This window comes from Hyperoodon ampullatus (genome assembly GCF_949752795.1).
Source record: "Hyperoodon ampullatus genome assembly, chromosome: 1".
In the NCBI taxonomy this organism is placed as follows: Eukaryota; Metazoa; Chordata; class Mammalia; order Artiodactyla; family Ziphiidae; genus Hyperoodon; species Hyperoodon ampullatus.
In genome coordinates, this window is record NC_136914.1 from 31,698,759 (window position 1) to 31,726,030 (window position 27,272).

General features: G+C 36.8%; 1 protein-coding gene across 4 annotated transcripts in view; it reads right to left on the reverse strand.

Annotated features, from left to right (window-relative positions):
* Nucleotides 1-1,080: 1,080 nt before the first annotated feature.
* Nucleotides 1,081-27,272, reverse strand: part of RXFP1 (relaxin family peptide receptor 1) — a gene marked incomplete at both ends in the record, with an annotated part of 100,959 nt that continues 74,767 nt past the window's right edge. For 3 of the 4 annotated variants that reach the window (XM_079715726.1, XM_079715725.1, XM_079715724.1), the window contains 9 exons: nt 1,081-1,382; nt 6,882-7,100; nt 8,011-8,421; nt 10,517-10,746; nt 12,567-12,638; nt 13,655-13,726; nt 16,751-16,822; nt 20,891-20,962; nt 22,856-22,927. In XM_079715726.1, coding sequence (XP_079571852.1) covers nt 1,081-1,382; nt 6,882-7,100; nt 8,011-8,421; nt 10,517-10,746; nt 12,567-12,638; nt 13,655-13,726; nt 16,751-16,822; nt 20,891-20,962; nt 22,856-22,927 — 1,522 coding nt within the window. The remainder of the gene's footprint in view (nt 1,383-6,881; nt 7,101-8,010; nt 8,422-10,516; nt 10,747-12,566; nt 12,639-13,654; nt 13,727-16,750; nt 16,823-20,890; nt 20,963-22,855; nt 22,928-27,272) is intronic. The other variant, XM_079715727.1, reaches the window with a different exon arrangement.

The following is a 27,272-nucleotide window of genomic DNA, read 5'->3' on the forward strand; positions in this document are numbered from 1 at the left end:
CATGCTTTTGTTGTTATATCTAAGAATCCATTGCCAAATCCAGGGTTTGGAAGATTTCCCATATATTTTCTTCTAAGTGATTCATGTCATATTTATGTCATCGATTGGTTTTGAGTAAATTTTTGTATATGGTGTAAGGTAGGGGTCCAAATTCATTATTTTGCATATGGATATCCAGTTGTACCAGCACCATTTGTTGAAAAAACTGTTCTTTCCCCATTTGATTGTCTTGGCATCTTTGTTGAACATCAACTGACTGTTAAATATGAGGGTTTTATTTCTGCACTCTCACTTCTGTTCCACTGATCTAAATGTCTATCCTTGTTCTAGCTTTTCTGATTCATTCCTTTGCCATACTTTTATTCTCTTTTTATGATCTCATATAATGGTGCTCATTTAAAGCAAAAAGACAACTGGGAAGGAAGTGACAGAGAGGTGCTGTTTTGAGTTAATATCAGAGCTCTTTTTTCATAGTAATATGTTTATTGGCTCTCAAGTATACAGACTTGAAGAGAGGTAAGATGAGTTCTTAAAACAAAATGTCTGTACTTTGCTAATAATCAGACATTTTCTCTGATGCTAGTATACTGATTATTCCAAAACCGTAAACCTTTATTTAAGAGTGTCTGTGATTCTTACTTTTGCTGGTAAGCAAGACAGACAAAGCTCTACCTTAAACTAGGAGCTGCAGATGGACTTTTTATATTCTTGTAGTTAAATACAACTTAACACTGCAAATTGAAAAGATTCTATACTGTCTACTCCCAGGAATTTACTGCAGTGCCATGCACATAGTGGGTACTCAGTAAATGCGTGGTAAAAGAATGAATGAACCTTGAAGTAGATTTCTCTTAGTTTCCTATCCAAAATATGTACCAGTTTATACACATTATCAATATAATTTATTTCCCTTTACATGGGTATCAGTCATTTTGATTTTTTCCCAAATAACCTCATGTCCATGTAAGCTAATTTATTTTAGCCGTTATTATAAATTATTTTGTGGCATTTATTTTATACTAATAAATCCATCATAAAGCATCCCACAGTATTCTCTGTGTAGAAATAGGTTTCAGTCGGTTATGAATAGGAATTGAGTCTAGTTGATTGAGAAATGAGTGATAATTCACAGGGGTCTGTGAAAAGAGCTGGCTTCATTAGCTCAGAAGGCATCTCCTGCAGGGGCCACATTTCTACCCAGATGAACGATGGAGCATATGTCTTCTGACTTCCTTTGCTGTCAATAGATCTTCTCTGTCTGTAGTTATACCAAAACTGATGGATCATTTCTTTGAATGGTCTTGTGGTCAGAGTATAGAGAATTGGGTTCAAAGCACTGTTGATAGGCAGAATAAAAATCACTACCCAAGACGTTATGGTACCTGGAAGAGAAAAATGAAATTCCTTGACTGTTTATGGATGTTTACAAGGTATGGACACACCTTGTCCTTGTTTCCCCTAACCCCCAGCCCCCCACACTGACTTTTGAGTCTTAATTTTTTTCCCCTTGATGTCACATAATTAAATACCAAGTCTGTATGTGTTTCCAGGATGCCAGTGTTTGAGGGAGGTGCTAACACTATCAAAAACCAGGTTTTTTTTGCTAAGTAGCTTTTCTCGAATACATCAACAAAAGTATTCTATTGGGTAGAAATGTGTTTTACCAAGTGATTATATATTACTCGGATATGATTCCATCTTAGGAAAAACAATATTGTTTAGTATTTAAATCATACCTTTTCAAGTGTTTTACTTATTAGATAGTACATGTAATATTTCTCAGAATATATAAACTTAGCTTTAATAGATTTCTTTTCTGCTATTTATTTGGTTTGAAAAACAGGTATGCATTTTTAGGCTTTTGACTAAATATTTATTTCAGTAAAAACATCTTTGGCTAACCTTATCTTAAAATTACTGCAGTATATATGCAACTACCTAATACTCAGATTTTTATTATAATTTAATTTATGCTCTCTTCCCTCTTTTACTTATAAAATGTAAGGCACTATCACCACCAACCATGGGATAAAGCAAAATTAAAGTAGTATGTTTATAAATTTTTAAAGTGTGAATATATATTGCAGTATACATACAGTTAACAGGATTTTATACATTTTTTATTGTGGTAAAATATACATAACATAAACTTTTCCATTTTAACCATTTTTAAGTGTACAGTTCAGTGGCATTAACTACATTCACATTGTTGTGCAACCATCACCACCGTCCATTTCCAAAACTTTTTCATCTTCCCACACTGAAACTCTGTACCTTTAAACACTACCCCCTCCCCCTCCCCCCTCCTCCCCCTAATCCTGACAGCGCCATTCACAAACTTTTCGTCTCTGTGACTCTGACTACACTAATTATCTCATATAAGTGGAATCATACAGAATCTGTCCTTTTGTGACTGGCTTATTTCGGTAGCATAATGTTTTCAAAATCTATCCATGTTGTAGCATGTATCAGAATTTCCTCCCTTTAAAGGCTGAATAATAATCTGTTGTGTGTATATAACTCATTTGCTTTAAGCATTCGTCTGTTGAGGGACCCTCGGGTTGTTTCGCTCCCACATTTTGGCTACTGTGAATAATGCTGTCATGAACATGGGTGTATGAATATCTGTTTGATTCCCTGCTTTCAGTTCTTTTGGGTATATACTCAGGAGTAGAATTGCTGGGTCACATGGTAATCCTATGTTTAAGTTTTTGAGGAACCACCATACTGTTTTCTACAGCAGCTGTGCCATTTTACATTCCTACCAGCACAAGAGTTCCAATTTCTCCATATCCTTGCCAGTACTTGTTATTTTCTGTTTTTGAGAACAGCCATCCTAATGAATGTGATGCGCCTTATTTTTAAATATCAAGAGTGCCTTCTTCTGTCGTCTCTCACACTCTGGTGTAATGTTCCCTAAATTGCTATGTATTTCAGGAAGAAAAATTTCTTATGTTCTAAAAAAAAAAATGAAGTAATTATTTGATAATCATTTTGACCTGTGTTCCTTTCTGGTCATCTTAAGCATGGGATTATCAGAATTTCAACACAGTGAGTATAATTTATTGGAATCATTGTTCCTTTGTTCCCATAGTCATTATGTTTTTTGGCATTTGTGGAAAAAATTTGAACACGTGGCAGCCTGCAGCTTGCACCAGGAGAAGCTGTAGCCCCCGCCATGCTCTGGCTCCAGCCCACCACCCCTCAAGGCAGCAGCTGCCAGTGGCCCAGGAGAAGCCCTGGCTCACATGGGGCTCTGACTGTAGCCCCTTCATCTCCAACCCCCAAACCCCCACCAAGGCGACAGGCCTGACATGCCCTAGGAAAACCCTTGCCCCTGTTTGTTTCAGATTCAGCTCTCCCACCAAAACCACTGGGCATGTGCAGACCGCATAGGGGTGCTCCCACATAAGGACACAAATCAAGCTCAGGATAGGCAACTGTTTTACCTAATTTCACAGAGACAAACAGAGAAAGTCAAACAAAATGAGATGACAGAGGACTATTTTCCAAATTAAAGAGCAAGATAAAACCCCAGGAGAAAAACCAAAAGAAGTGGAGATAAGTAATTTACCTAACAAAGAATTTAAAGCAATGGTCATAAAAATGTTCACCCGCCTTGGGAAAGGACTAGAGGATCACACAACTGTAACAAAGAAACAGAAAATGTAAAAGAGAACCAATCAGAGCCAAAGAATACAATAACTGAAATGAAAAATACACTAGAGGGTATCAACAGTAGAGCAAGTGATACAGAAGAATGAAACAGAAGAATCCTTAGCAACCTGGAAGACAGAATAGTGTAAATCACTCAATCAGAACAGCAAAAAAAAAAAAAAAATGAGGATAGTTTAAAGGACCTCAGAGACAACGTCAGGTCTTTGCATTATAGGGTTCCCAGAAGGAGAAAAGAGAGAGGAAGGGGGCAAAAAATGTATTTGATTAAATAATGGCTGAAAATTATTTCATTTAACCTGAAGAAGGAAGCATCTGATCCAGGAAGCACATAAAGTCCCAAACAAAATGAACTCAAAGAGATCCACACTAAGACATATAATAATTAAAATGGCAAGAGTTAAAGCGAGAATTTTAAAGGCAGCAAGAGAAAGGCAAAGAGTCACAAGGGAAACCCCATGAGGCTACCAGCTGACTTTTCAGCAGAAATTTGCAGGCCAGAAGGGAGTGGCATGATATATTTAAAGTGTTGAAAGAAAGGAAAAAACCTGTAATCAAGGATACTGTACCTGGCAATGTTATCATTCAGAATTGAAAGAGCAGCAGCAGCATAGCACAGTGAGATCACCTCGGTGCTTTGTGGTGACTTACAGGGGTGGGATAGGGAGGGTGGGAGGGAGGCTTAAGATGGGGGGGATATGGGGACATATGTATGCATATGGTTGACTCACTTTGTTGTACAATAGAGACTCACACAGCATTGGGAAGCAATTGTACTCCAATAAAGATGTATTTTTAAAAAAAGAGTTTCCCAACAAGCAAAAACTAAAAAAATTCATCACCACTAAACCAGCCTAACAAGAACCGTTAAAGGGACTTTTTCAAGTAAAAAAAAAATGACCGTAATAAAAGGTAAAATATATAAAGGAAAAAAATCTTACCGATAAAGGCAAATATAGAGTAAAGGCAGTGGATCAGGTACTTAAAAGAGCTAGTACTAAGATTAAAACCAAAAGTTTGTAAAATCAAAATCAACTCTAATTACAATAAACAGTTAATGGATACATATAAAGATGTAGAATATGACATCAAGACAAAACTTCAGGGGGGAATAACAATGTAGAGCTTTTAGAATGCATTTGAACTTAACTATCAGTTTACGTGTGTGTGTGTGTGTGTGTATACATATATATAATATATATATAATATATATATAATATATATTATATATATATATATAATATATATATGGCATGGTAACTACAAACCATAAAACAACAATAGATACACACACAAAAAAGGGAAAGGAACCCAAACATAACACTAAGGAAAATCAAGGGAAGATGCTAAAAGAAGACAAGAACAGAGAAGAACTACAAAAACAACCAGAAAACAAGTAACAAAATGACAATAAGTACATACCTACCAATAACCACTTTAAATGTAAATAGACTAAATGCTCCAATAAAAAGACATAGGGTGGCTGAATGGATTAAAAAACAAACCCCATCTATATGCTAGCTACAAGAGAGTCACTTCAGAGCAAAGATACACACATACTGAAAGTGAAGAGACGGAAAAAGGTATTCCATGCAAATGAAAATGAAAGCTGGGTTAGCAATACACATATCAGACAAAATAGACTTTAAAGAGAAGTGTGTAACAAAAGACATAGAAGGGCACTTATATAAAGGGGTAAACCCAAGAAGAGGACATAACATTTGTAAACATATGTGCACCTAACATAGAAGCACCTAAATATGTAAAGCAAATATTATCAGACATAAAGGGAGAAATTGACAGTATTAGAAGATGGTAGGAGACTTTAATACCACACACACATCAAGGGCTAGATCATCCAGACAGAAAATCAATAAGGAAACAGTGGCTTTAAGAGACACATTATACCAGTTGGACTTAATAAATATCTACAGAACATTCCATTAAAAACAGGAAATTAGGGCTTCCCTGGTGGTGCAGTGGTTGAGAGTCCACCTGCCGATGCAGCGGACATGGGTTCGTGCCCCAGTCCAGGAAGATCCCCCATGCCGCGGAGCGGCTGGGCCCATGAGCCATGGCTGCTGAGCCTGCGCATCCGGAGCCTGTGCTCCGCAACGGGAGAGGCCACAACAGTGAGAGACCCGCGTACCGCAAAAAAACAAAAACAAAAACAAACCCCAAAATACCAGGAAATTACACATCCTTTTCAAATGTGCATACAACATTTTCCAGGATAAATCACATGCTAGGCCACACAACAAGTCTCAGTAAATTTAAGAAGGCTAAAATCATATCAAGCATCTTTTCCAACCACAATACTATGAAACTAGGAGCCAATTACAGGAAGAAAAGTGGAAAAACACAAGTGTGTAGACTAAACAACATGCTACTAAAAAACCAATGGGTCAACAAAGAAATCAAAGAGGAAACAAAAAATTACCTTAAGATGAATGAAAATAGAAACACAACCCTCCAGAATCTATGAGACACAGAAAAAGCAGTTCTAAGAGGGAAGTTTACAGTGATTCAGGGACACCCCAAGAAACAAAAAAATCCCAAATGGACAACCTAACTTTCTAATGAAAGGAACTAGAAGAAGAACAAACAAGGCCCAAAGTTAGTAGAAGGAAGTAAGTAATAAAGATCAGAGCAGAAAGAAATGAGATAGAGACTGAAAAGTAGTCGAAAAGATCAGTGAAACTAAGAGTTCGTTTTTTGAAAAGATAAAATATTGCTAAATCTTCAGCCAGACTCATCAAGAAAAAAAAGAGAAGGGATCAAAATAAATAAAATTAGAAATGAAAAAGTAGAAGTTACAACTGATATCACAGAAGTACAAACAATCATCAGAGAATACTACTAACACTTATATGTCAACAAATTGGACAACTTACAAGAAATGGATAAATTCCTAGAAACAAAAACTTATGAGTGAATCAGGAAGAAATATGGAAAAAGGTATTCCATGCAAATGGAAATCAAAAGAAAGCCAGAGTAGCAATACTCATATTAGACAAAATAGACTTTAAATGGAAGACTCTTACAAGAGACAAAGACTGACACTACATAATGATCAAGGGATCAATGCAAGAAAAGGATATAACAATTATAAATGTATATGCATCCAACATAGAATCACCTAAATATATAAGGCAAATATTAATGGACAGATTTTTTATTTCTTTACAGGAAGAAAAAATTCATACCTGGTATTTCTACCTGAAGCAATGAGAGAAATTTCAGTATAAAGATGGGTATCCAGCATAATGCATCGGTAAATACAATAAAGAAAAAACGTTTGGCAAGGATCATCTCCTTCCTAACTTGATTCCGTACTTCGGTTGCTGTTATGGCACTTTGATGGATGCTGTAAAACATGCTTCCATATGAAAAAACTATGATGATAAATGCTGCTAAGTTAATACCTATGAAGAACACAAAGATGATGATTAATGAATAAGAACATTCTTTCAGAACAAGCAAACATACCCTTAGCTGTTATTGTAAAGGAGAAGATACAAAGACCACAATGTGTTTTTTGTTCTTTGTAAGAATTACTAAGGCACAAAAATCATTAATTAAAAAAATTTAAATATTGTTGAAGCTATAAGAATGATGAGGGCTTCCCTGGTGGCGCAGTGGTTGCGAGTCCGCCTGCCGATGAAGGGGACACGGGTTTGTGCCCCGGTCCGGGAAGATCCCACATGCCATGGAGCGGCTGGGCCCGTGCGCCATGGCCGCTGAGCCTGCGCGTCTGGAGCCTGTGCTCCACAATAGCAGAGGCCACAACAGTGAGAGGCCCGCGTACCGCAAAAAAAAAAAGAATGATGAAATGTTTAATTTTAAAATGGCATATTAAAATTAGATTATAGTGATTCAATGACTATCTTGGGCTTATTAAATTAATCTGTCTTGTGTTAATTTTTTTGCTAATTCAATTGCTTTATTATATTTTGAGAACATTTTTCACAAGAGGACATACTTGGTTGTCTGCTCCCAAGCCAAAGACTTGTGTGGCTACTTTGAATTTGTTCATATTATAAAGGCAAAGAGTTAAAATATGTTTTGCTTAGTATTATTAGGGTGATTGCATGAAATCCAAGTGTTTAGCATCTTGTCTTTTATTAAAGTGTATCATATAAGAATTAATATGATGAAGTGGTAATTTAGAAAAAATAATCCCTTTAGGGGATTCTGATACAATCCACCCTCAATGTCCATTCTGGTTAGAAGATCTGAAATAGAAAGTTGTAGATATTAAAAAGCATAATGAGATTCAGATTGTGATTTATTCTAGCATTTGAATGAAAGGGCTTCTAATACAGAGTTTCTTACCGAGAAAAATAGCCACTGAATAAATCTGGGCTCCAATACTTTCTGTATCTTCTGAGTGAAGAGGGAAGCATACACCATTGGTGCCGTAGTAGTTTTTGAAAAATTCTTTATTGCTCAGTGGAATGAAAGCCACGATAAAACCGATAATCCAAATGAGAATCAGAACTGTAATGGTTCTGCATTTTCCAGGTCTTAAACATCTGAAAGGATATACAATGCAGATATATTTTTCCACCGTCAGAAATGTTAAAAGTAACACTGATACTTCTGTGGACAGAATGGCCAGGGACCCCAGAAGCTGGCAATGAATACTCTCCATCCACAGCTGTGCGTGCTTGTTGTATTCTCCCCGAAACTTCAGGTCAAAGGCTCCGATCACAAACAAATAGATTCCCATCAGGCAGTCGGCACCTACAGGGATCAGTGAATTTCACAAATTTAGAGAAATAAATAGGTAAGATGGAATTATCATTAAGCAGAATTAAAAAATTTTTTTATCTATTTATTTTTGGCTGCATTGGGTCTTCATTGCTGTGCGCGGGCTTTCTCTAGTTGCGGCGAGCAGGGGCCACTCTTCGTTGCGGTGCGCGGGCTTCTCATCATGGTGGCTTTTCTTGTAGCGGAGCATGGGCTCTAGGTGCGCGGGCTTCAGCAGTTGTGGCTTGCGGGCCCTAGAACACAGGCTCAGCAGTTGTGGTGCACGGGCCTGGTTGCTCTGCGGCATGTGGGATCTTCCCGGACCAGGGCTTGAACCCATGTCCCCTGCATTGGCAGGGGGATTCTTAACCACTGCGCCACCAGGGAAGCCCCAGAAATATTTTTAATATTAGCCCCAAATAGCCAAGTTCCTTCTATCTTGGGGGCGGGGGAGGGAAGTTTTATTCTAAGAGTTCATTTATGGGTAAGGACCACTTCATCAACTCTCCCTGCTAAGCACTCTTACAGCATCCTCTGCAGCCAATTATGTAATCATTCCTCTGTTTTCGTCTAACACACAGTCTGTAAGAGCAGGAATCTTGTCTGTTTTGCTTTCTGTTCTAGTCCCATCACCTAGCAGTGCTGAGTAAATGAGTAAAATGCATGAGCATTCAATTAGGGACAAGATTGGGATGTTATAATTTGGTTCATCTCTTCCATGGAAAGTCTCCCAGCTTAAGAAACTTAAGTAATTCAAAATCCCAGAGAAAGTAATCCAGAAGTTGCTATGACAGAGTAATGACTATGAATTTTGAGGTCTGTCATTTTGAAGATGTGAATAATTATGAAATGCTCTGTAGTCAGTATAATTCTGAGGGGCTTAAATGAGTCACCCAGGGGTGGTCAAAGCAACACTGTTCTCTCTGATTCTTCCCATCTGAACATCTTTCTCTGTCTCTTTCCAGACTCCTCCATCCCCCACATCAGCTGTTAATGTGATACACTTCTTGGTGTATTTGCTTTTTAAGCAAATATTACATATCAGAGAGTAGGTGAGATTTTTTTTTGACCGCACAAGCATTCTATACAACGATCCTAAAGTCACATCATTGTATACATCGTAAGGCAGGCCCTAATCTTTAAACACCGAGGTTATATTCTAGCCTTTATCAGAGAAATTGAGCAAACTCAAAATTGTGTGGCTAACAATACAAAGTAGTAAACCATTTCTGAGTTCTGTTTCTTGGGTAGCTTGCAATGAAAAGGCAGTTCGACATTATACTTTGAGTGAGGGCGAGGGTAAGACATGGCACAGCACTTGTAAAGAGTAGAACATCATATAGATTGATTCTTGCTTGAGGTAGTATGGGTAAATTATAGGCCACTTGACCAAGATTATAAACACCTTGAGGACTGGTTTCTTGCTTTTATTTAATTAATTAATTTACTTTTGTATTCCTCATTTAACAATACCTTGCAATCACGTTTCAAAAACTTAAAAAATTGAATACTACCTAAAACACTTTCTTATTTAAATATTTCAAATTATGAATGGAAAAGAATGTAGAAGCTCAGAGACCAGAAAAACAATGTTTGAAGTCAGCATCCATGAACTGGACATTCAAACAAGAAATAAACACAGCTCTGGAACCATGAAAGGGTCCAATTTGATTATAGTAAAAAATTTTACATGCTTTGATAAAATATTATTATTTTATTGAATAATAAAGATATTATTTATAATATCTTATAATTTTAAATAAATTATTTAATAATATTAAATTCCCTTTCTTCTTCCTTCAGAGACGAAAGCAAATGAACAAAAGCTTCTTTATGAGAAAAAAATTAATGAATGAGCACTTCATTAATCTGTGTAAGGTGACTGAGTTTTCTTATTTTAAAAACTTATTTTCTTTCTTATTGCTAAAGTAATTTTATTTTCATTGTAGCGAATGTGAAAACAACATATAAGCAAAGGGGAGAAATTTTAAAAATCTCATAATTCTACTGCACTCGTTACTTATTGTCTAATAGCAACACTTTCATATATTTTGAAACTGTAATTCCTCTTCAGCCAGGAAATACTCACAGCAGAGGGAAATGATTGACATGGCATGCAGCTTGTTCTCAGATCTGATATAAGGTCGCATACAGATGACAAAGATGTTTCCAAAGCACGTAACTGCAGACACAACCCAGACGAATACTCTCTGAATAATGCTCGCCAAGAGATCCTCTAAAGATGAGATTCCATCAGTGTTTGGTTTACAGCTGCGAACATGCGGTGCATAGCCACAGTACTGGAATTTCTTAAAATAGCTGATGTGCAAAGAGAAGGGAAAAGAAGATTTTAAACTGAAGTCAGTGTCACTCTACATTTATATCTATTTTCTACATTCTCTCAGTAGAAAGAAAACATCTTAATATGAGACTCAGAGGAATGAATGTAAAACATTAGGGATACTGAAGATTTAACCTTAAGTTTAATTCTCATTAACTTGGTTTTTAAAAGAATGTGCAGGTGAGAGCCGCAAAAAGGCGTAAAAAACATACAAGTGTTAGAAATGTCTTAGAATATAAATCAAATGTTAGCATGTGATCAGGACAATCCACCCAAGGAAACTTGTTACTGGGTTTTCAGTGTTTAGTGCATGTGTTAATAAATCCACTGTTACATAACTCCTATGGTTGCTGCAACTGATTTTCCTTCTTCAAACCCAGGGGAAGAGAATTTGTCCTCTGTGCTTCTATGGCTTTTCTAGAATAGAATTTGTGTGCTCTGTAGCTACTTGCCAACATGCTTATCCTCACACTAGAGTTTGGTACATAATAGGGTGTTTGATAAATATGTGTTGAGTGAATTCTTTCATCAGTAGAGAGACCTCCCTTGTTAATAAAACACCACCGGGATAATCAGTAATTACTACTGTGCTACCACCAACACCAGCACCGTTTATTGAGCATCTTCCAAGTATCAAGAATAACTTCTCAGATCAGCTCCATGAGGTTGAGGTCAGTATCACCATACAAGAAGATGACTCTTCAATGGAGGCAAATTATCTGCTAGGAAATTTTCTAATAAATGCAGAAATTAGGATTTAAATTAGATCTTTCTGCCCCTAAAGTGATGTACTCTGGCAAAAAATATAAGTGATCTTTATAGTGTAAGGAGTTGTAGTAATACAAGATAAAAACTTGACAATTACAGTATATTGTCCTGTTGTTTAACTCTTGCTTCCTGGATCCCAGGATCTGCCATGGTTTCTGCTCAATTCAGTTCTGCTCCTTGTTTCTTGGGTTTTATGACCTACACCATTTTCTTCCAATAAACTCTGCTTTGCTTAATTTAGTCAGAGTGTTTTATGTTGTGTGCAACCAAGGAAACTCTTATAAGCATGCTCTCTGAGGAATTATGGGAAAAAAACTCCCAGTATCCTCTGTTAGATTTAAAATACAAGCAAGATTATAGAGTGGTGGTGACTGCCATGCCACTTTCTAAATTATTGGGAATTAATTACCTTGGCATGCAGACCATTCTAATATATTTCATATATATACTGCTATATATTACATTCAATTAAAGAAAATGTTTCTGAAGCATGTAATTGATGGCATGATGAGACACACTGTTTGAATAAAAGATTTTTCATGGTTTACCATTTTATCTGTACACCCTTGCACATCATGCCCTGACATTGTGGGCAATTTTCACTGAGGAGGGTTTCTCTCTTCCCTTCCTCCATTTACATGAATTATTTATAATTATTTTATGTTGTTTATGTAACTTCCTCATCTGGTCGCGTTTGTGCCATGTGCACAAATTACTAGCTGAGTGGACAAACATGACTATCAGTGAGTGGCATCAGGGCTCGGGAGAGTTTACAAGCCTGAGTGGGTTCCCTCCACACTCCTGCTCTCTGACATTCAGACAAAACTCCTTTCATTCTGCCAGACCATGGAAAACTAAAAATCACCCCACCCAATACCAACGCTTTAAGAGTTAATTATCGTTTAGGCAAATTAATCAGTAGAAAATATTAATAGATTGGATGCATTGGGTATGGAGGTATTAGCACAATACATGTGGAAACATAAAAGACTAAAATCAAGGTGAAGAACAAGAAAAAACATCTGCTTACATGTGAGAGAGATTCGTGAGAGGTCTAAACATCCTTTGTTGGATATTTGAAATTTCAATTCCTTCTAGGCTGCTAAAAATATCAAATTAATTATCAAACAAAATATGTTATGCAGGGTATAATAAAATGAGTTTTTGTGACAGACAGTTTAGTTAAATGCTGTTAGTTAACACTTATTTGGAATGAAACATTTGTACTTAACCTTCCCTAGGCACTTCCCCAACTCCTTAAAACATTTTTTTATTAAAAAATTTTTTTTATTGAATGAAATATTCTTTAAATTCTACAGTGTTTTACAATTTTCAAAAGTTTCACACACATGATTTCATATGATCCCATAATAACCCATTTTTTTCTCCCAATGCCTTTTTGATTCTGCTATTTATATGTATATATCCTGCTTATTTGAATTTTTTGGCTTCTAATAGAGAGTGGAACAGTGTTTTTTGCATAGTAACTACTCAATATATATTTTTGAAATAAATGAACAAGCATTATCTTTTAGACAATATTGCAATAGCAGAGGCATTTTACGTTCTTGAAGTTTTTCTAATAATTTTAAATAATAAATGTTTTTCTAATAAAATGCCATTTTACTGAGGGAACACTTAAAAGAACTGAAGCTTACCTTCTTAAGGCAATTCTTAGATCCTAACATAATTTGTGTGTGTGTGTTTATGTGTGTGTTGCAATTAATGACTTATATCATCTAGAACATTCCATCTTGGGATAACAATTGCTATAATAAATTCTTAGATACCCAGTGCTAATGAAGGAATAAATATGCATAGATGTCTTCAGAGGATCAATCAAACAATCCAATATAAGCTTCTGGTGATTACAGAAATATATGAAATTATTAATCATTTTCTAATTTGTAGCTTATAAATACGAAAGATTAAACTAATAGCTATCTGTTTGTAGCCCAGCAAGCACTCATCCTATATGATTTTCTGGAGTTCAACCAATATCCTGGGACTAAAGCTTCTGATTTGAGATCCTATCAATCTTATTTTATAGAATTTATTAGCTATTAGTATGTAAATAAAAATTACATCATAAAACTATCCCCATAGGTGTATACTTACAGAGACTTGAGTTTGACAAGGTAATCAAATTGGTTTGCTTGAATTTTCTGGATTGGGTTATAGGAAAGATTCCTGTTTTAAAAAAAGAGCAGCAATAGGTCAATTCTTAAAAAGTATTTGAGTAAAGAGAAAGTGTGTCTCTTGACTTAGGGTTACTTTTAAACAGTAACAAAAAAAATACAACAATGTCACTTGACCCCTAGGGCTCGTTGGACATTCAAATGGATTAATGGAAACAGAACTCTTAGGCCAGTGCATGGCTGTCAGTAAGTGCATTAATGACAGAGCTGAGAGAACATAAGCGTGAAGGTGGGGAGGCCCAGAGATGGTCCCACCAGAGGAGCAGCAGGGTACCCAAAGGGAAGCTACACCACTTCAGGTTTTGCCTATCATCAGGTGTGGTTTAAATGAAAGAAAGAAGAATCTCATTTAGCCAAAACTTGAATTAGTGAAATCACATTGAATGCTTTTTACAATAAATCATATCAAAGAGTGGCATATTGTGTTAGCAATTTGTGAGGCATGAAATGAAAAGTAAAAGGCTCTATAGTTAGAAACAAAGAAACAGAGGTCAGAGTGACAGTGTAGCTGAGTGTAAATGGAGAAAATTTCAGAATCTTTGCAGAACAACACCTTGAAACACGAATTGTTGATTAAAGGGAACTTCTCAGGGTAGGTTCACTTTTTAAGAAATTTATTGCAGATTAGACCATTAGTTGGGTGAGGGAGGGGCAGTGACTACAGAAAGAAGGGAAGAGAGGAAGGATGACAATAAGAAGAAATGTGTTGTATGAAAGAAGGGAAGGGGACTCAACAATCTATGAACAGAAGGAAACGACATTAACATAATAAAAGCCATATAGGAAAGCCACAGTGAGTGTCATAGCCAATGGTGAAAGGCCGAAAGCTTTTCCTCTAAAATCAGTAAGAAGACACGGATGCCCACTTCTGCCATTTCTATTCAACATACCACTGGAAGTCCTAGCCAGAGCAATTAGGCAAGAAATAAAAGGCATCCAAATTGTGAAGGGAGAAGTAAAATGATCTCTGTTCACAGATGACATGATTTTATGTGTATAAAACCCTAACGATTTCACACACACATACACAGAAAAACTGTCAGAACTATTATAATAAACAAATTAAACAAAATTGCCATATGTGAAACCAACACATAATAATCAAACAATAATCAATAATCAAATGCATTTCTATACACTAACCATGAGCAATCCATAAAGAAAAATAAGAAAATGATTCCATTTACAATAGCATCAAAAGAACAAAGTACTTAGGAATAAACTGAATAAAGGTGAAAGACTTGCACTTTGAAAACAAAATGTTGCTGAAAGAAATTAAAGAAGACATCAGTTAAAGAAGACATTCTGTGTTTTGGGACTGGAAGACAATATTGTTAAGATGTTAATACTACCCAAAGCAAATTACAGATTCAGTGTAATCTCTGTCAAAATCCCAATGATTTTTTTGCATAAATAGAAAAATCCATCCTAAAATTCGTGTGGAATCTCAAGGGAACCTGAATATCTAAAACAACCTTGAAAAAGAAGAAAAAAGTTGGAGGTCTCACTTCCTGATTCAAAACTTACTACAAAGCTACAGTAGTCAAAACAGTGTGGTGCTGGCTAAAAGATAGTTGTATAGAACAATGGAATAGAATGGAGAGCCCAGGAACAAGCCTTTGTATATATAGTCAAATAAGTTTTAAAATGTGCCAAGATTGTTCAATGGGGAACGGACAATCTTTTCAACAAACAGTGCTGTGAAAACCAGATAGATATCCACATGAAAAAAAAAAAAAAGAGCTTAGACCCTTAGCTTCCACCATGTACAGAATTAACTCAAAATGGATTAAAGGCCTAAATAGAAAAGCTAAAACTTTAAAACTCTTAGAAGAAGTCAAAAGAGAAAAGTTTCATGACATTGGATTAGGCAATGACTTCTTGTATATGATACCAAAAACATAGGTAACAAAAGAAAAAGAAAAACAAGAATTGGACTACATCTAAATCAAAACGTTTTGTGCATCAGAAGACACCGTCAACAGAGTGAAAAGGCAACCTACATAATGGGAGCATACATTTGTAAATCATATATCTGAAAATCATTTAATATCTAAAATATATACACTCCTACAACTTAACAACAAAACCCCAAACAACCCAGTTTAAAAGCGGGCAAAAGACTTGAATAGGTATTCTCTAAAGAAGTTACACGAATGGCCAATAAGCACATGAAAAGATGCTCAACATCATTAATCATTAGAGAAATGCAAATCAAATCCACAATGAAACACTATTTCACATCCATTAGACTGGTGATTATCAAAAAATATAAAATAACAAGTGTTGTTAAAGAGGTAGAGAAATTAGAATCCTTGTGCACTGATAGTGGGAATATAAAATAGTGTAGCCACTATGCAAAAGAGTATGGTGTTTCCTTTAAAAATTAAAAATAGAGTTGCCATATGATCCAGTAATTCTACTTCTGGGGTTATATACCCAAAGAATTGAAAGCAAGCTCTTGAACAGATATTTGTACACCCACATTCATAGCAGCACTACTCATAGCAGCTAAAAGGTGGAAGCCACCCAAGTGTCCACCAATGGATGAATGGATAAATGCCATGTGGTACTTACATACAGTGGATTATTATTCAGGATGATAATATTCAGAACTTGGGACACATGCTACAACCTGTGGATGAACCTTGAGGACATTATGCTAAGTGGAGTAAGCCAGTCATAAAGGGGCAAATATGTATGATTCCACTGACTTATGAGGTACTTAGAAATGCCAAATTCATAGAGCCAGAACAGAGTGATGGATGCTGGAGGGGCAGGGGTTGATGGGGAGTTAGTGTTTAATATGTATGGAGTTTCAGTTTGGAAAGATGGAAGAGTTCTAGAGATGGATGGTGGTGATGGTTGCACAACAATGTGAATGAAGTTAATGCCACAGTTGTACAGTTACAAATGGTTAAAATGGTAAATATACATAATTATGTATATTTTAATCACAATTTTTAAAAATAAAATAAGTTAAAAAACAAAGATACAAAATTCGTATCAGTCTTACAACTGTGAGAGATCCTTCAGATCCTTAAAGACAAGTGGTGAAAGATTTTCAATCTTATTACTTCCTAAATCCCTAGGGAAACAATTGCAAATGTTATTATTTCCTTAAGACTTTACTCATAGTTCTGTAATTTATTAAAAAACCATTAGACAACTTTCAAACAATGCCATTAGTGAGTTATATTAGTTAATAGAAGTCAAAACTTTAAAAAGGGAGTGAGGTGGTAAAAGATAAAAATATTTTATCCCATTTTATTGCTCACTCAGAGACAGTACTTGGTGGTATTTGATCTAGTTCTAATAGATACAATTTTCTAGTTCAATTAATATATGTGTTGTGCCCTTCATCCTCTCTCTTCTTCCTCCCCTTCCTCCCTCCCTCCTTCCCTCCCTCCCTTCCTTCCTTTGCTAAAGTAGAAATATGCTTTGGAAACTTAATTTTTTCCTTTGCTTGGGTGTATTATAATTTTCAACTGGAAGTGGATTATTTCAGTTTCCAGTTTCTTCCACAGCTGATATACACCGGATCTCATACACACCTGGGGCAGGATATATTGTATGTTACTTCATATATGTATAGAGGTTGGGCTGCCTAAAGTGGTATGAACTTGTAGCTTAGTTGTGAGATTTCGGACAGTAGCAGCTCTTACGGTAGATTTGACAGTAGCGACTCTCATGAGAAAGGCCTCAGATTCCTCTAAACAAGACAATCTTTCAATAGGCTTGAGTTCTTCAATGCCATCAAGAGATACTAAGAGAAAGCCTAACTACTTTCCCTGTCCATCTCCAAATCCTATTTGTTGCTACAGGGAGAAGCATGGGAATAGATCTATTTGTTATTGCAGTGCTTACAAATCAAAAGTTAGGTTATTCAACTTGGAAGGGCAAGATAGATTTAGACTGAGTTTTTAAAACTAAAAAGTAGCTAATGTAATCAATACTATACATGTCTTTGCTGTAAATGTTTTATTTTTATACTGTAAACTGAACCTTGAGGCTGTTTTTGTTATTTATGTTTTCATGGGTGAATTGTCTGTGAAGATAGATGGTCTAATTTGACAACAAAAGGAATGTCTCTAAAATTTCATCCCTTTCTTAAAATCCTTCAATAGCTCATTGTTGCATAGAAGATAAAATAAAAACTTCTTAGTGTGATATAAAAAAGCCTTTAAATATCTTGCCACTGTCTAGCTTTCCAGCTCAGTTTCCTACCACTTTCTACTCAGTCAAATGACTTTCACCAGGGCCTGAAGGCACCTCAGTATTTCAGCCTCCGGGTTTTTGCACGGGTGCTTCCTTCTGCCTGGAATAAGCTTTAATTCTTGTCCTTCTGGTGAACTCCCTATTCATCCTTCAAGATTCTGCTCAGATAAACAACAAGGATTTACTGTACAGCACAGGGAACTATATTCAATATCTTGTAATACTCTGTAAGGGAAAAGAATCTGAAAAAAGAATGGGTGTGCATAACTGAATCACTTTGCCGTACATCTGAAACTAACACAATATTGTAAATCAACTAAACTTAAAAAAGAAACAAAAACGATTCTGCTCACATGTCACTCCTCTGTGACCAGGGAGGTTAGGCATTCTCTTCTCTGTTCTCCCGTATGTAGCATGGATAGCACATACAGCACTTATAACATCATATTAAAACTGTTTCTGTACATACGTTCTCCTCTTCTGAAGGACGTGAGCTCTTTCAGTGCCAGCCCTGTACCTATTCATCTTGGGCTCTCCAGCATCTAGCTTAATTTTGGGCTAGCTATTCTTTGTATTCTTTGTATTCTTTGTATCCCTACCTAGAAGGCCATTAACAGACTCGACCTGCTTCATATTTAGGTAAAAGTGGTGGCACAATTCCAGTTCTTTGTATGGGAATCCAAGTAAAAGATTGATCATGTTAGTGAGGCAATGTGAAAAACAGATTTAGAAGAGTCCACTAGGATATTAAATCTTGAAATATCATGTTCATCTGTTTCTGATGGGAGTGCTGTTTTGGCTATTAGAGCCAATTCTGACATATAGTTCTTTTATCATGAATCATGTAATGGGAACCATTTGGCCTAGACCCTAAGTGATGGGTAAAAAGACCATTTTCTCAGTTTCGTTTTAGGAAAGTTGGTCTAAACTTAACTGGACTTGAGGTCCATTTCCGAATGGGCTCAGAAAACACATTATAACCTAGAGTAGTTGACTTTAAAAGCACAAAGTAAATCAAGCATGTAGCAAAGAGTTTCTGCCATCAGAACTATTTAGAGTCTACTGTGAGAAGTCAATTCTGATTGTTGCCAATTTATTTGCCCGCATTAACTCTGTCAGTGGGATCAAGCCAGGAGGGGCACAGAGTGTAGTCCAAACCCTCTCTCAAAGGGAGAGTCACTCATTTGAGGTCTAGACCCACCCATTTAAAGCCATCACCTCTTAGAAAACATGCCATTTTCATCCCTGTAAATCCGATTTTTCAAGCCAACGTTGGGTATGGGATTTGGCAGGGTTCAGGCAGGACTAATTCTTGGCCTTGGTGCCCCTCTCTGCCCCTTTGTTGCTCTTTCTTTTACCTCTGAACCTGCATTAGCACTGGTTACGGACTAAGCTGTTGTGTTCCATGCTCACTACTGGTTACTGATACTTAGAACCTGCACCTCAGTGCCACCATGCAAGTCAGGATTGGCAGAAATTACCTTCTGGCATTCAGATCACGGTGGCAAGTAGGATAAAACAAGGAAAAGTATGGACCCCTCGACTAGCTTGTATTTTCATGGCTAGATACTACCGTTCGAGTCACCTACACGCACCTCTCCCTACTACTGAGAATAAAATAATTTCCTATGTGTTGATGGTCTGGTTCACTAGCCAGACACTGGGAGCTGTTACAGCAGGTGCTTGGTTCTGATATCTATCGAGATTTTCTTATGCGCTTTGTGAATGATTGGTACTGTCTACTGAAAAATGTTTCAAGCAAATGGTCATGGAAAAACGTTGGGGTTTCAGTGGCTTGTTTATTGATGTTTTGGAGCAGAATGCTGCATTGGTTCCCGAGGAAGGTTTCTGTCTGTGGCATATGTATTCCCTCCACCTGTCTTCGTTTGCAGGTAAGGTGTCCCAAGAAACAGTTTAGTTACATTCTTTAATTTTTTTTGGGGGGGTGTACGCGGGCCTCTCACTGTTGTGGCCTCTCCCGCTGCGGAGCACAGGCTCCGGACGCACAGGCTCGGCGGCCATGGCTCACGGGCCCAGCCGCTCCACGGCATGTGGGATCTTCCCGGACTGGGGCACGAACCCGTGTCCCCTGCATCGGCAGGCAGGCTCTCAACCACTGCGCCACCAGGGAAGCCCTACCTTCTTTAACTTTTATGGACAAATTTTAATGAATCAAAGTTCTGCCCAGTTAATTGTCAAACATGTATCTTCTGTCCATTCTCCAGATTCTTTCTAGAACTCACAAAATCAAACTGGTGGCTAGCCTAAACTTTAGCAAAAACCCAATTGAAGAAATTAATGGTAAAAAACTGTCTGAAGGAACTGTACTTCATTTATTGTCCTGTGTATGTTTTATTTGGACAATCAGCTCCTATGTGCTTGGACCACAGGCTTTGAGTTATCAGAGAGTTGTCTTAATGTCCTTTGGAACTGTGTCATTGATCTTAAAAAAGGGACATTATAAATAGCTCTCTTTTCCATTATTACAGTCTGGGATGTTGCCCATGGTAGTGTCTAATTTCCTTATGGATCCAAGATTATCCTTTGGTTTCAGAATCAGCAGAGTGGTGTCTTTTTATCTCCTGGTTTTTAAATCCTAACTCTCCAGGAAACTTAAAGATAAATTTGCTCTCCCTCTCCAGCAGTGGGTTAGAGTGGTGCAAGATGTATTTTATTTATTGATCTCCCCAGACTTTATTCTTTCTCCACAGCTATGTTTCCTTTACCTTACTTTCCTCAAATATTTATTTTATAGTTTTCCTTTACACATATTTTTTAAACTATCAGAATTCCTTTGTGGCTCAAGGTATGCAGAAATAGTGCTAGGAAGAGAGAAAAATTAATCTTTCTTAAATGTATAAAAATGTATACGTGTGACAACTATGAACTGGAACAGTAGAAAGAAAATTCTTATCAATATATGTGTAATCGAGCTTACAATTCATCTAGTTTCTGGAGCGGTGCAAACGCATTTTCACTGAGGTGATTAATTTTGTTTTTCCTCATTACCCTGAAAGTAAAAAGAAAAGGATGTTGTAGCTTCCAGAGGTAACTGATAGGTGAATTATTGGAGATGAGATTAACAGCCTACAAAAACAAAGATAATTCCGTGGAGTGCACTTTTCACATCAAGAGAGGTTGAAGTAGCGTCATAAATTACCCAGTCTGTAATAACTTTAATCTTAAATTTCCCAGATCTTTCAATGATGATAAAAGTAAAATAGTGTTCAAAGTTCTAAGTGATTTAGGGAAGAGCTCCACAGGGGAAGAGTGAAAACCTCGACTCCTGAGAATACAGACTGAGGTTCAGCCCAGGGAGCTGTCTTAGGGTCGCCTCTGTAGGCTTCATGGTGTGTCTGTTGAACAAAATACCTCCCACACAATAGCACTGGTGCACATTGGGCAGTTGATGTGATTTAGGGTGGAGATGCTGCAGGAGGTCTACTTCAAGCTGGACCAACTCAGAAGATCTCTAGTTTGGGATGCTGAATGAGACTGTAAGTCCTGACAGTTCATCTCTGCCCTGATGTCGTGTTATGAGATAGCATAAAGGACTAACTCACAGGAAACCTTTAAAAGATTTCCAGTTCTTGAGGCATCGTGGGACATGCCTGGAAGCTGGCCTCGTCCCATCCTTAAGTATTTATTTCCTCTCAGCACTCCAAACCATTACCACTTTCTCCCAGCATCCTTGGACCAGAAAAGCACAAGCACCTGACAAGAGGAAACTCAAGAATGATTTCTTCATACAGAGGGTTGTCTAAAAACAAATACAAGTAGAATAGAAAAGAAGGCCTACATATTTTGGATATTTATTTGGCCTGTGTCCTTTAAGTGCAATTTGGTTTCCTTTGGGCAATTACCATGAGCTGTTTTGCATGACTGATAGAATCCTGCATCTGAAGACTGCTAAACTCACTGCAGAAAAGTTCACACATTTCAGTGGCTTTGAACCCACTGGAATGGGGCGGAGGGCATAACTGGGTAAAAATTTTTGTTGTGTCAGTGGTAGCTATTGCATTGCCCATACACAGGGGTCCTGTATATTCTAGTATGATGATTTTCAAACTTTTCACATGGTAACCGATAGTAGGAAAATGCATTTTGCTTTGGGACATAACATACACCCACACAACCCAACATTCATGGAACAATACATTTAATCATCTGAATTGCACTCTGACGTTTTAATTCAATTCAATTCTATACTATTTCATTTTAAAAATGTGGCTCGGGACATACTACATTGCTTTCATCACCTGCTTGTGAGTTTCAACCCACAATTTGAAAAATACTCTTCTGGAAGAATAAACTGCAAATGAGGCAGTTATACTTTTATACTGAAGGAAGCCCCAGTATCCCTCACTGTTATGGAAGAGGCACCCTGAATTTAAAATAAGCCAGAGAGGAGTATAAGGAGAAATTATACTCGATAACATTCTAAGGTTTATCCTGGTGTCCGCAGTTACATCCTCAGGGAAGTGAACATTCTACAGTTTCTAAAAGTTATAATTAATTTCCCCCACAATCTTTGCAGTAATAATTTTTATAGATTAGGACTTTAACTTGGTGTTTCTCAAACTGAGATCCAAGGGCAGATTCTAGGTGGTTTATGAGAAATTTTTTTCCCATTAAATTGGGTCTTACTTGTAAGGTTGAGAAAAGCAGGTCTCACATAAGATAGTACCATTGTGATGACCCATGTATGTTGTGAATCTGTGGTTATGCCTGGTTTGAACTTCAGTAATTTTGCCAATGTGCTTCCTTTTCAAAAAACTTCAAGTTGAGGGGAACATTTGCTGTAATTACTATGCATGTTTATGGTAGATTCTGTTCGCATAAATGATTCATTTTATTTGTAAAGAGATAAAACGGTACTTCAAAAGGACAAAACATTACTTACAAAACAGTTAAATTACTGCAGGAAATAAAAGTCAAATTCCTTAAATTATGGATATGGTTGCCTTCAAAGTCCCTGAAATATAAAAATAAAAAATGATAAAGCTAAATTTTAATCACACACAAAAGTCAGTCGGTTAAGAATGATTTGTTTTCTAGTAAAATATCATTTTCCCACATACTGTTTATTTCATAGGGATTCTCACATAATGTAAGTGTAGCCACTTACATAATAGCCGAAATGATATATTTATATATAATGTTTCTTTTTTTCTGTGTTAATAGTAAAAATGTTTTGAGTTGCATCGGTATGAGGTGTTCATGTGGGTACATATGTATCCTAAAGAATGTGAAGTGAATGAAAAAAGCCCCATGGAAAGCTTTTGTTGTGGTAACTACCAGCTATATAAACAGAAAGCACGTAGTGATCCGCATTAAACACCCGTCCAGAGGTACCACTGGCATTTCTCTGAGTGGCGTGACTCTGCTACAGTCCACAGAAGATTCTACTATTGCTGCAGAAGATGCTACCGCAAAACAGTGTTTAACCTCTACCTCCCTTGCCTAGACACTCCCAGAAAAAATTCTCCATAGCCTTTTACCCCTGAGAACATACTTTCTTGCTTTATTATATGGCCACACAGGCCAGTGCAGAGGGAGACCCACAGCTGCCCTTGGCTCTCCACTCCCGACTCAGGGCACTGCTTGCAGACCTGACTTGAGCTCCCTTGCCACGTGTGATGCTAGGTCACCAACGGGAGTCTGGTCTGAGCAGCATACTTGTCAAAAAGTTGATGTTTTATTGTCTCTGCTTCATGGTTTTCATGAAGGCGTTCTTCTATTGCCTGTCTTTTATCTTGTCGTAGGGTTTATGGTGGAAGTTCATAGAACAGAGTTAGCCGAGCTCAGGGATACACTTTCAGAAGCAGATGCTGGCTCTTAAATCTACTCGTTTTACCCCAGCACTTAGCTTACCAGTCACCACACCACGTAAAGCCATTCAGGAACAATTGCCACTAAAATATATGAGCTGAAGTCTGACACACCTACTAAAATCTATGCAGGAAACATGAGTAACATTAATGGACATGCCTGTTTTTTCTGCTGGAGAGGCTGTATCTGGGACAGTCAGTTTTATTTTGGCACTGCAATAAAAATGGATGCTGACAAATCAAAGTCTATCTGGAAGATCTGGAAGGCCAGCATGTAAGGGTTCTAGAAATCAAGTCAATGGACTAAAAGGGTGTATTTATCACAGAGAAGAGCAAAGAAGAGAGATATATTTGAAGTCAGGCATAGGGCTTTTCTCTGTTGCATCAGACTGCAAAATCAGATTTACTTGTTGAAGGACACAAAGCATTTCAAATTTAAGCTCACAATCCATGGTGTCCAGAGAATAAGCTTCTTCTTACTATAGTGATCTGAGAAGGGCATATACTATAACAAGGTTTTTGTAGACAGGATTTCTGTACATATGGAATGTTGTGTTAAAATCTTAAATCTTGATTCTAGATCACCCTTCTAAAGAAAAACTTCTATTATTCTATTAAACTGGAAATAAAGCACTTGTAGTACTATCTTTTTTTGATCATTAGTCTTGGCCCAGGCATTTGGCCTTCCATAACGAAGGTTATCATTGACACAGACTGTTCTATTTCCTTTTCTTATTTTGTTGTTGTTACCAGGAATCTACCACCAGGGGGTGACGTTCTCCTAAGCCTCACAAAATTTCTTGATGATGTTACTTTCTTGTTAGTTACACCTGTAACTTTTTTTTTCTATTAAGGTAGCAAAAATATTTAAGTTAATATTAATTTACTATTTGTAAAAGTCAGTAAGAGGCATAAACTAGGGACTTTTGATTAAATTGTTAAATTCAATGTTGAGTTTATTTTAATCTTTATTTGTGAATTTGCTTTGGCTTTCTTCCTAAAATTAGAGGTTTTAGTTCTTGATATGCAGGGGTATGGCATACAAATCTGTTCCTTGTGCAAGGGCTCCAAGTTCTAATGGACCTGAGGGGGTGTTTTGCTTACTTAATGCCTGGATCACTTTTCCAACTTAATGATCCTCTGAATCTAACCACATTATGTTTCCCTCTATACATGGCAGAACTGGCTGAAAATGAAAATTTGGTTCTTGGATCTGAAGAACAACAAGAACAGAAAATAAAAACACCAAGAATCCTGCCCTCTCAATTCCCTCTCTCATCCCCTAGGGGCTTTTTGTAAACACGCAAATCTCCTCTCCCTCTACTTCCTCCCGTACTTTTCTGGCTCCTATCTCACAGAGAAAATTGAGGTGATGAAGGAGGGGAAAGCCTTCGCCTTTCTGCCTGACATCCGTGATTTACCTGTATGTGCACCTGGTCTCCTACACCCAGGATGAGATGACCCTCCTTCTGCTATAGGCTAATCCCGCGTTTTCTGAGTTTTGTTTGTGAACGTGTATGTCCTAATATACATGGTCAATTCTGGTGAATGTTTTTTGGGCGTTTTTCACTTTCAGTTTATATCTATTAAGATTAAGCACAGGTACATAGAACAGAGACCCAACTATAACAGCATAACTACACAAGGATTTAACAACAACAACAAAATCTAGGGTTAGGTAGTCCAAGACTAGTCTGGTAATTTTACCAAGTTGTTAGAAACCTAAGGTCTTTCATATTCACTGTCCACAGGTCCTTGTCTTTGTGTTCCAGGATGTTGCTAAAGCTTGAGCCATCATATCCATCTTTTCTGGATAAGGAAAGAAAGGGAGGGTCTGCCTGTTTCTCTTTAAGGAGGTTGCCCAGAAGTTCCACATTATACGTCTTCCTCCTCATTAGTTAGGGCTCGGCCACGTGGCTCTGTCTAGATGTGGAGAAGTCTGGGAATGTAGTATTTTAGCTGGGCACTTTGCCGCCCCAAATAAATCTGTTCTGTTATCGAGAAGGGACTTTGCGCTTTGATATGTACCAGTTAGAGTTAATTCGTTAACTATGTTATTTAGTTCCCCATATCCTTTTTTTTGATTTTCCTTGATCTTTCATGGACTGAAAGAGGTGGATTATTATTTCTTACCGCTTATGTATGTCTATTTTTCTTTTGTTTTGGTTGTTATATGAATCTATTTGGTGCATATATATACTCCTAATATAACATCTTATATTGGAAACTGCACACTATAGCATTTAAATGTCCTTCTTTGTACTGCTTAATGCAAATTGGCCAAACTTCTACCTACTTCGATAAAAAATGATGCCTGCATTCTTTGGTTTGCATTTACATGGCATACTTTTGAGCAGTCTTTTATTTTTAATCTTTCTTAATCCCTTAGTTACAGCTGGATTTTTTGTACATAGTACTGAGTTAGGTTTTGCTCTGTAATCCAACTTGAAAATCTGTTTTTCTTTTTAGTGGGTAATTTTAGCCCACTTATGTTTATCGATCTGACTAATGTATCTTAACTTAGTCTGCTATTTAAAAATATTATTATATGGTTTTATAGATTAAAAAATCTTTCAACAAATGGCTTAAAATTTTTATTTCTTCTAACTTTGAAAAAGGTTTGTATATTCTATTGGTAACCTTTATAATTATAACTTCACCCAATACACCATATCTTCTCTTTCTTAGAGAATAACAATAGCACTTATCAATTTCCTATTATAAGAAATGATGAAATTAGTATATATTGTCTTCCTGCCTTTTCTTTCATCTCTCTCACCATAGGACTTTGATCAATTATATGCTATTTATTAATATTCACCTTAGGAATATCAAATATCCACATATTGGTAGATTTCTTAGTTTTAAATGACATCTCTTGATGCCAGGCTATTTTTCTTTATAGTTTTATGGTTTCACTTTATTCCTTTGAAACTGCTTACTCACTTAAGATTATTGTGGCTCTTGCCAAATTGAGCCCTGTATCATTGTGATATTTCTCTTTATCCCTGGTGATAGTCTTTGTTCAGAAGGCTATTTTTTTCCAATGTTAACACAGCCCCTCCATCTTTTAAAAAAAATTAGTGCTGCATTTCTTATCTTCGTTTTACAGCTTGAATATCTCTGTTTTCTCTGGTTGCCTCAAGCTTTTTTCTTTGCTTTTCTTTATCTTTGGTTTTCAGCAGTTTGACTATGATTTGTCCAGTTTTTTTTTTCTTTTCTACTTATGCTTGTTTTCTTTTCTGAGGTTCTTAGATATTTTTTGGTTTGTTGTATTACATCATTTTAGAAAATTCTCGGTCATTATCTCTTCAGATATTTCTTTGAAAAATGAGCAGGACCCTATGTCCCCCACCTCTTGTTTGTAGAAAAGCTTTAGCCTCCTAGGCCTCCCCTGAGTTCCAAAGAGCAGATTTAATCAGAGAAGTGAGAAAATGGTGAAACAAAGGAAAATAGTCAAGTAAGACAAAATAGTAATAGTTTAGCCAT